We start from the raw sequence: 10,132 nt of genomic DNA, 5'->3' as shown, positions 1-10,132 counted from the left end.
GTTCCTCTTTCACAATGTCAACATAGCTCATTACCAAGCTAGCTCTTCTCCCTCTTGACCTGAATCTCCATTGATCCAGCTTTTCTCTTGCGAATTTCTTTGTCAACTCTTTGACATATTTTCTTCGCATTCTCCTTTGAATCTCTTTGATCAATTCCTTGACCAATTTCTTTTCCTTGCAGGTAACACTTCAGCCTTGTGCTTACTCTCTGTCACTGCGAGTCTCCATCAAGCTTTTCCGTGAGCTTCTCCTCAGTGCTTATACACCCAGCACTAGCTCCTGTAGATCACCATCTTGTGCGAGACTCTTGTTCAGACTCTTGTTCTATTTGGTGTCCTCTTCGATCACCATCTTGTGCGTTTAATCTTCTGAATCATCACCTTGGTTAACCTTAGTCTGTTTGGTTCTTTTTACCATCACCTAAGGCTTTCTCTAACCTCAGTCTTTTTGATTTTCTTAACCTCTAGCACAACCTCGATAAACCAAGGAAAACTTTTCCAAACTTGAAGCATACCTCTCTCATTTCAACTCTAGCCACAGATTCTCCCTCTTGGTTTTGATGCTTCACATAGTTTGTTCTCAGCCTCAACCTTCTTTCTCAATCCATCTCTTTTGAATTTGAGTCTTGTTGATCTTTGAACTTTGATTTTATTCACACTAACCTCATGAGAATTTGTTTCCATCGCTGCAGCTTCTTTCACTTGGTGACTGAGCTTCTTCTCTACTTCAGCCCCACTCTTCTTTGACACCATTGATGTGGTGCCTCTCTTCCTCTTTTGCTTCAGCTTCTTCTGCTGCAAGCCTTTTTTTTTTTTCACAAAGGTTTTTCTCTAACCTTAGCCTTCTTTGGTTTCTTGAATCATCAACCTCGGCTCTGCCCGATTTGGTTTGTTTGATTCCTTACACCACTATTGGCTTCTCTAACCTTGGCTTCTTTTCTCTTCTTGTTTCAGTTGGAGAACCACATGGATCCTCAACTTCACCAAGCATCTTCAAGCTTCACTTAACCATGTCAGAACAAGAAAAGAAATCACCCCACAACTCTGTCTTCACATCCGCACTATCTCCACAGCTTCTTCCAGAGATCTCCTCGCCTTCTTGGGTGCTCTTGAAGGTACGGTGTAAAAGTCTTTGTGGTAGCTGATGGTGCTCTTGTCACCACATCCTTTTCCTTCTTTTCTTCTTTGACAGTTTCAGTTTGCTCTTCTTTGTTCTCTTATTTTTTTTTCCTTTCTCAGCCTTACACTTCTCCTTGTGCAGGCTTCTTCCTTCCTCTCCCAACAAGCTTTGCTTTGAACAATATGCTGGGTTTCTTTCTCTTCACAGCCTTTGAGCTGCTTCTCCTTCTTTTGTTTCAGGTTTCAGGTTTTCTCCTAACCTTTCACCTCTCTGTTTCAGGTCTGTTCATCTCTCAGTGATGAACGACTTCATGGAGGCTCCATCTCTGCTCATCTGTCACTAATGAACAGGTCCCTCTCATGCCTTTCTCAGGTCGCAGGCTCTTGACATCTTCTCTGTGACACCGGCTCAGACCTAAACTGTGGTGGAGCTTCACCGTCTCAGGTTTGCTCCATCTTTACTCTTTCACTCAGCTCACCTCTCAGTGATGAGCTGCTCCATCTTTCTCTTCTTTCTCTTTGCCGTTTCCTCTTACGGCAGCTTTCTTCTTCTCCCTCACAGCCTCTCACTTGGCTGCAGGTATTCCATTGAGCAGCTTCTCTAGCCGCATCTCACTTCCTCCTTACTCTCGGATCCGTTGGTCTTGTCTAACCAAGCTTCAGGTCCGAACACATCCCCTCACTTTCCCTTCTTCTTCAGTCTCTTCCTAGACTGCCTTTTCTCCCTCTCGGCCTCAACCCCTTCTTCTTCTTGCAGGCTCCAGGGATCTTCAGCTCTGATATCATGTTGGAATCTTGACCTCACTTCTCTTTAGAGGTTAGATTCATCTCATCTCTCCATTGTTCTTGATTTGTTTATCACTCACAAACCCTCTAGAACAATTAGAGAGATCTCTCTTGTATGTCTACATTGTTACTTGTTCTTGATGGATCTTTTAGAGATTAGGTTTAGCCACTACAACCTCTTTCTCTTTAATCTCACATACATGTCTCTTACAACAATACAACATATTTATACTAATACTACTTCTAACCTAAACACATTAGTTAAAACAAACAAACCCATTAACATTGGGCTTCAACACTTTTATGGCCCAAAGGCCTTTTTCTCCTTTCTTCTTCTTCTTCTTCCTACGACCAACACTTCTTCTCTTCGACGTTTTCTTCTTTGATGCTTACGCATCTCTTTTCTCTTCATCCTCACACCTTTCTCTTTGTTTCTTCTTTTGCAGGATTAACCAATTAATCAACTTCCAACAGTTATACTACGCTTGCAGAGCTGGTTGAGACTGCAGCAGAGATTGAGGAGGATATCCGGGCACAGTCAGTGATGGTTACTTCAGCAGTTCAGCCTAGTAAGGCTCAGCATCATGGAGGTTCTAGTGGGGGCGGCAAGCCTGTGCAGGGAACCAAGAGGAGGTGGGAGGCTACACAGACGTCGAGTGGTGCGAGTTGCTTCAAGTGTGGGAGCAAGGATCACAAGTTTGCTAGTTGTCTCAAGAGGAGTGCTCCGACGACAGCGGCTCGTGTATGTTATCATTGCAGGGAGCCATGGCACATTAGTCCCAAGTTGCAGCAGGTGCAGCCGGGAGGGCAGCAGGTGGCACGGATTGAGCAGGCGCCACGGGTTTACACAACTGCAGAGACTGGTGGAACCAGTGCCGGGGCGATCACAGGTATAATTTTTGGTACTTAAACTTTGTGAATTTCAGTAGGTTCAGATTTTATGTTTTCCTGTGATAAAGTGTTAGGTTCTCAAAACATGAGGTTTGTGTAGGGACCTTGTTGGTGTGTGGGTTTAAGTCCCACGTTATGTTTGATTCTGGAGCTTTTCATAGCTTCATTACTCCGGAGTGTGCAGAGAGCGCGGGAATCAGAGGAGATTCTGGGGAGCGTACAGGAGTTGTAAGAGTTGCGGGAGGCAAGTTCCTGAGAGTTATTGGATTAGCTAGAGGAGTTGATATTCAGATCACGGGAGAGTCGTGGCCAGCGGATTTGCTTATCAGTCCAGTGGAGTTGTATGATGTTATTCTCGTGATGGATTGGTTGCATCGGCATATGGTGCATTTGGATTGCCATCAGGGTAGAGTGGAGCTTGAGCGTCCAGAAGGGAAGTTGGTTTTTCAGGGGATTAGACCGACTTCGGGGAGTCTCGTGATCTCGGCCATTCAGGCTGGGAAGATGATCGAGAAGGACCGTGAGGCTTATTTGGTTATTATATCTATGCCAGAGTCAGTGGGAAAGTCTACGGTTAGCGGTATTCCGGTAGTGGAGGAGTTTGAGGATGTGATTCAGTCATTGCAGGGATTACCACCACATCTGTCGGATCCTTTTACTATTGAACTGGAACCAGGGACGACTTCTGTAATGCCCGCGATCCTGAATAGGATCGTAGGCCGAGACTTAGTCCGAGAAGGAAGGGAGATCTCAGACAAGTCGAGAGAAAGCTACTCGTTAGCTCGGACATTGAGGAAAAATGCGCAAAGTATCGGAGAAGGATCGGTCAGCTTTGGACAGCTCTCGGTCAGCTGCCGACAGCTTTCGGTAGTTCTCGGCCAGCTACGGTCAGCCCAACCAGCTGTCGACCAGCTATGTTCAGTTCTATCAGCTGTCGACAAGCTACGGTCAGCTCGGCCAGCTGCCGAGGAGCTCGATCAAGCTCGGCCAGCTGTTCGACAATGGACAATGTGTGAGCCAGCTGGGAGTTCGCGGACGGTTACCGGACTCGGTGACCGAATCGGTGCGATGGAACGCGTGCGATCAAACGGGTGTGATCGAAGGGTCTCGACGATAGGCACCTTTTCGGGCCTAGACTTCGGCCAGACCCTATATATAGAGGGCGAGACGCACAATTTTTGACACACGGAAACCAGGAAAAATACACAGAAACTCTCGGTGCAAATCGAGAGAAAGATCGAGAAAAAGGTTTCTAAGGCCGAGAAAGGTTTGATCGATGGAGGTACGGTGAAATACCGTCTCTAAGGGATCTGGGGAATTGGGTAGTTGCATCATCGAGCATAAGCATGTATACGTTTCGGTTGGTCTAGTTGGTCGGAGGAAAGGGGGTGCGGCTCGGAAGTGGATCGGTAACCGCAAGGTTCACCGTGAAACGACCGAACTGATGCGAATGCTACCTCCCTACCGATCAGCGTATCATCCGGGGTGTCTGAGTACGGACGGTTCGATCGGAGAAAAGTAAACGCGGCTTGGTGGTTGGACGTGGGATCAGTACAGATTCCTCGGTACACCGTCCGGACTGATGCGCGGGATAACTCTCTATCGCTCAACTGCCGTACTGGACGAGTGTATAGAAATTAGCGTGCATTGCATGACATTGTACGGCCTAAGGGAAAGTTATTGATGCCTACTTGGATTTCAGGAAAGGAGGGTGATCTCAGGAAAGGAAAGGCTTAGGCGCGGGACTCATGGCCAGGAAGATGAGTGGTGGTGATAAGGGTAGCTAGGATCGATTATACTACTTGTACTAGCTTATTATGCAAACTCATAAGTTGTATCGAATCCTTTGATTATTAATGCAATATCGAATATTTACTTTACTCTAAATTTATATCATATAGACTCTAAATATCGAATCTCAGAATGCGTGAATGAACCTTGTCTAAAGAATGGGCCTTAAAACTTGACTAAGTAGAAAATGGGACGAGAGAACCTCTCCGGCCATAGATGGCCGGGGTCGGGGTCTTTCAAGTTGGAGCGGTTAAGGGAGCAACCTCTCACCAAAATCACTTGAGGGCAGTCTTGGAGCGGTTAAGGGAGCAAAAGCTGTTCGCGAAATTGAGCAAATGCTCATTTTGGCAAAAGAGTGTCAGATTCCTTGGACACATTGTCTCAGACAAAGGAGTGTCCGTGGATCCGGAGAAGATCAAATCGCTCAAGGACTGGCCGCGTCCTAAGAATGCCACCGAGATAAGGAGCTTTCTCAGATTGGCCGGGTATTACCAAAGATTTGTCAAGGTCTTTGCAAGTATGTCCCAGCCAATGACACGATTGACGGGGAAAGATACAAAGTTCGAATGGTCGGAAGCTTGCGAAAAGATTTTCTCGGAGTTAAAGGCGATGCTCACGAGTGCCCCGGTACTGGTGTTGCCGGAGGCGGACGAGCCGTATATGATTTATACCGATGCCTCTATAACTGGGCTAGGTTGTGTGCTAATGCAAAAGGGAAGCGTGATCGCCTATGCGTCTAGGCAATTGCGTAAGCACAAAGGGAATTACCCGACGCACGACTTAGAGATGGCCGCGGTGGTGTTCGCGTTGAAGATTTGGCGTTCATATCTCTATGGAGCCAAAGTTCAAATCTTCACCGATCACAAAAGCCTAAAATACATATTCACCCAGCCGGAGTTAAATCTAAGGCAAAGACGGTGGATGGAGTTTATCGCGGACTACGACCTTGATATTGCCTATCATCCGGGAAAGGCAAATCAAGTCGCGGATGCCTTGAGTAGGAGACGCTTCGATGTAGAGGCAGAGAAGAACCAGGAAGCGTTGGTATTCATGATGGGGACTTTGCATTTGAATGCATTGTCGAAAGAAGTTGAGCCGTTGGGCTTAGGAGCAGCCGATCAAGCGGATCTACTTGGTAGAATTCGATTGGCTCAGGAAAAGGACGAGGAACTTAAGGGTTGGGCAGAAAATAATAGGACCGAGTTCCAAACATCGAACAACGGTACCATTGTGGTGAATGGACGAGTATGTGTGCCGCAAAATAAGGAATTGAGGGAGGAAATCCTAAGGGAGGTGCACCAGTCTAAGTTCTCGATCCACCCTGGTTCGACCAAGATGTATCGCGATCTGAAAAGATACTACCACTGGAAAGGAATGAAAAGAGATGTTGCCGCGTGGGTTGCTAAGTGTAAAACCTGTCAAATCGTCAAGGCCGAGCATCAGGTACCGAGCGGACTAGTCCAAAGTCTGCCTATGCTGGAATGGAAATGGGATCATGTGACGATGGACTTTGTGACCGGCTTGCCTATGAGTAATCGGAAGCATGATGCGGTATGGGTCGTGGTGGATACACTGACCAAATCCGCACATTTTATAGCAATCGCAGAAACGGATGGAGCCGCGGTAATCGCGGTAAAATACATCGAGGAAATTGTCTGGTTGCACGGAGTACCGGTAAGCATCGTCTCGGACCGAGATACGCGGTTTACCGCGCAGATCTGGAAAGCGTTTCAAAAAGCGCTGGGGACAAGGGTGAACCTAAGTACGGCCTACCACCCACAAACTGATGGGCAGTCCGAGAGAACAATTCAAACACTCGAGGAAATGTTGCGAGCTTGTGTATTGGATTGGGGCGGAGGCTAGGAAAAGTACTTAAACTTGGTGGAATTTGCATACAACAATAGCTACCAAGCTAGTATCGGAATGTCGCCTTATGAACCGCTATATGGCCGAGCATGTCGGACGCCATTGTGCTGGACGCCGGTTGGGAACGGACGCTGTTCGGACCCGAGATTGTGGACGAGACGGCCGAGAAGTTGAAATTCTTGAAAATTAAGATGAAGGAGGCCCAAGACCGACAGAAGAGTTATGGGATCAAACGTCGGAAGGAGTTGGAATTTGAAGTGGGCGACCTAGTGTATCTTAAGGCAATGACCTATAAGGGAAAAGGGCGGTTTACTAAGAGGAAAAAGTTGAGCCCAAGGTACGTTGGTCCATATAAGGTGATTGAACGAGTAGGTGCGGTGGCGTACAAACTGGAATTACCACCGAAGTTAGACGCATTTCACAAAGTTTTCCATGTATCTCAACTACGGAAATGCCTAAGTGAAGCGGACGAGGTAGTCGTAGATGTTCCACCCGAGTTGCAGGAAAACTTGACGGTGGAAGCAACACCTATTCAGATCATTGATCGAATGGAAAAAGGGATGCGCAGGAAAAAGATTAACATGGTAAAAATCTTGTGGAACTGCGGTGGACGCGAAGAAGCTACTTGGGAGACCGAGAACAAGATGAAGGCCGATTATCCTAAGTGGTTTAAGGAGATGGGTGAAGATCAACTTGATCCGGATTCGGGGACGAATCCCTTTCAAGGGGGGGAGACTTGTAACCCCCGCGATCCTGAATAGGATCGTAGGCCGAGACTTAGTCCGAGAAGGAAGGGAGATCTCGGACAAGTCGAGAGAAAGCTACTCGTTAGCTCGGACATTGAGGAAAAATACGCAAAGTATCGGAGAAGGATCGGTCAGCTGTGGACAGCCCTCGGTCAGCTGCCGACAGCTCTCGGTAGTTCTCGGCCAGCTACAGTCAACTTGACCAGCTGTCTACCAGCTATGATCAGTTCGATCAGCTGTCGACAAGCTACGGTCAGCTCGGCCAGCTGCCGAGGAGCTCGATCAAGCTCGGCCAGCTGTTCGACAGTGGACGATGTGTGAGCCAGCTGGGAGCTCGCGGACGGTTACCGGACTCGGTGATCGAATCGGTGCGATGGAACGCGTGCGATCAAACGGGTGTCATCGAAGGGTCTCGACGATAGGCACCTTTTCGGGCCTAGACTTCGGCCAGACCCTATATATAGAGGGCGAGACGCACAATTTTCGTCACACGGAAACCAGGAAAAATACACAGAAACTCTCGGTGCGAATCGACAGAAAGATCTAGAAAAAGGTTTCTAAGGCCGAGAAAGGTTTGATCGACGGAGGTACGGTGAAATACCGTCTCTAAGGGATCTGGGGAATTGGGTAGTTGCATCATCGAGCATAAGCATGTATACACTTTGGTTGGTCCAGTTGGTCGGAGGAAAGGGGGTGCGGCTCGTAAGTGGATCGGTAACCGCAAGGTTCACCGTGAAACGACCGAACTGATGCGCATGCTACCTCCGTACCGATCAGCATATCATCCGGGGTGTCCGAGTACGGACGGTTTGATCGGAGGAAAGTAAACACGGCTCGGCGGTTGGATGTGGGATTGGTACAGATTCCTCGGTACACCGTCCGGACTGATGCGCGGGATAACTCTCTATCGGTCAACTGCCATACTGGACGAGTGTATAGAACTTAGCGTGCATTGCATGACATTGTACGGCCTAAGGGAAAGTTATTGATGCCTACTTGGATTTCAGGAAAGGAGGGTGATCGCGGGAAAGGAAAGGCTTAGGCGCGGGACTCATGGCCAGGAAGATGAGTGGTGGTGATAAGGGTAGCTAGGATCGATTATACAACTTGTACTAGCTTATTATGCAAACTCATAAGTTGTATCGAATCCTTTGATTATTAATGCAATATCGAATATTTACTTTACTCTAAATTTATATCATATATACTCTAAATATCGAAACTCAGAATGCGCGAATGAACCTTGTCTAAAAAATGGGCCCTAAAACTTGACTAAGTAGAAAATGGGACGAGAGAACCTCTCCGGCCATAGATGGCCGGGGTCGGGGTCTTTCAACACCGTTATCCAAGGCTCCTTACAGAATGGCTCCAGCAGAGATTGCAGAGCTGAAGAAGCAGCTAGAGGATTTGTTGAGTAAGGGATTCATCCGTCCTAGTGTATCACCGTGGGGAGCGCCGGTGTTGTTTGTGAAGAAGAAGGATGGGAGTTTTCGGTTATGTAATTATTATTGGGGTTTGAACCGGGTCACTGTGAAGAACAAGTACGCTCTTCCTACGATCGATGAGTTGTTGGATCAGTTGAGGGGTGCTACTTGGTTCTTCAAGGTAGATCAGGCGTCGGGTTATCATCAGATACCGATAGATGAGGCAGACGTAAGAAATACGGCTTTCAGGACGAGGTATGGGCATTATGAGTTTGTGGTGATTCCTTTTGGGTTGAATAACGCGCCAGCAGCGTTTATGAGATTGATGAACATCGTGTTCAGGAGTTTCTTGATGTGTCTGTCATCATTTTCATCGATGATATCCTGGTATATTCTAAGAGTCTTGAGGAGCATGTAGTGCATTTGTGGGCAGTTTTGGAGAAGCTGCAGGAGCATAAGTTATTTGCTAAGCTAAGCAAGTGTAGTTTTTGGCAGCGTGAGATGGGTTTTCTGGGTCACATTGTTTCTGCAGAGGGGGTTTCTGTAGATCCGGAGAAGATTCAGGCTATCAGGGATTGGCCTAGACCGCAGAATGCCATAGAGATCAAGTAGGGCACGCCCAATGACTAAGTTGACAGGGAAGGATGTTCCTTTTGTTTGGTCACAGGAGTGTGAGGAGGGTTTTGGAAGCCTTAAGGAGATGTTGACTACTACGCCAGTGTTGGCTTTGCCTGAGCAGGGAGAACCCTATGTGGTTTATACTTATGCATCTAGAGTTGGTTTGGGGTGTGTGTTGATGCAGCATGGGAAGGTGATTGCCTACGCTTCGCGGCAGTTGCGGAAGCATGAGGGCAACTTTCCTACTCATGATTTGGAGATGGCTGCTGTAGTTTTTGCCCGTAAGATTTGGAGATCTTATCTTTATGGTGTAAAGGTACAAGTGTTTACAGATCATAAGAGCCTGAAGTATATATTCACTCAGCCCGAGCTGAACTTGAGGCAGAGGCGGTGGATGGAACTGGTGGTAGATTATGATTTGGAGATAGCCTATCACCCTGGTAAGGCTAACACGGTTGCAGATGCCCTGAGTCGGAAGAGGGTAGCTTCGGCTCAGGAGCAGGAGATGGAGTCTCTGGTAAGAGAGATCGGTGCGTTGAGTTTGTGTGCGGTGTCTCAGGAACCATTGGGTTTGGAGGCGGTTGATAGAACAGATCTTCTGAGTAGGGTGCGGTTGGCTCAGGAGAGGGATTTGGGGGCTGGTTAATGCCTCAAAGGATGTGGATTCAAATTATCAGGTCTCAGATAATGGTACTATCTTCGTGCACGGTCGGATTTGTGTGCCCAAGGATGAGGAGTTGAGGCAGGAGTTCCTGAGAGAGGCTCATGCGAGTAAGTTTTCTATTTATCTAGGAGCGACTAAGGTGTACCGTGACCTCAAGAGATACTCTCATTGGGTCGGGATGAAGAAGGATGTAGCTAGTTGGGTCGCGAGGTGCAATGTGTGTCAGT

At 47.5% G+C, this 10,132-nt stretch overlaps 2 protein-coding genes across 2 annotated transcripts in view; both read left to right on the top strand.

The window, feature by feature from the left end:
- Positions 1 to 1,520, top strand: part of LOC109132827 — a 4,041-nt gene extending 2,521 nt beyond the window's left edge. The window contains exons 2-5 of the mRNA XM_019245246.1: positions 183 to 240; positions 803 to 823; positions 955 to 1,115; positions 1,262 to 1,520. Of these exons, the coding sequence (XP_019100791.1) occupies positions 183 to 240; positions 803 to 823; positions 955 to 1,115; positions 1,262 to 1,419 (398 nt within the window). The 3' untranslated portion in view covers positions 1,420 to 1,520. The remainder of the gene's footprint in view (positions 1 to 182; positions 241 to 802; positions 824 to 954; positions 1,116 to 1,261) is intronic.
- Positions 6,543 to 7,214, top strand: LOC109132826. Its single transcript, XM_019245245.1, has one exon. The coding sequence runs from the start codon at positions 6,543 to 6,545 to the stop codon at positions 7,212 to 7,214; it is 672 nt and encodes a 223-aa protein (XP_019100790.1).

The sequence above is a fragment of the Camelina sativa genome, chromosome 5, assembly GCF_000633955.1.
Source record: "Camelina sativa cultivar DH55 chromosome 5, Cs, whole genome shotgun sequence".
In the NCBI taxonomy this organism is placed as follows: domain Eukaryota; kingdom Viridiplantae; phylum Streptophyta; class Magnoliopsida; order Brassicales; family Brassicaceae; genus Camelina; species Camelina sativa.
Note: the sequence above shows the minus strand (reverse complement) of the source record. Positions and strands in the feature narration are given on the sequence as shown.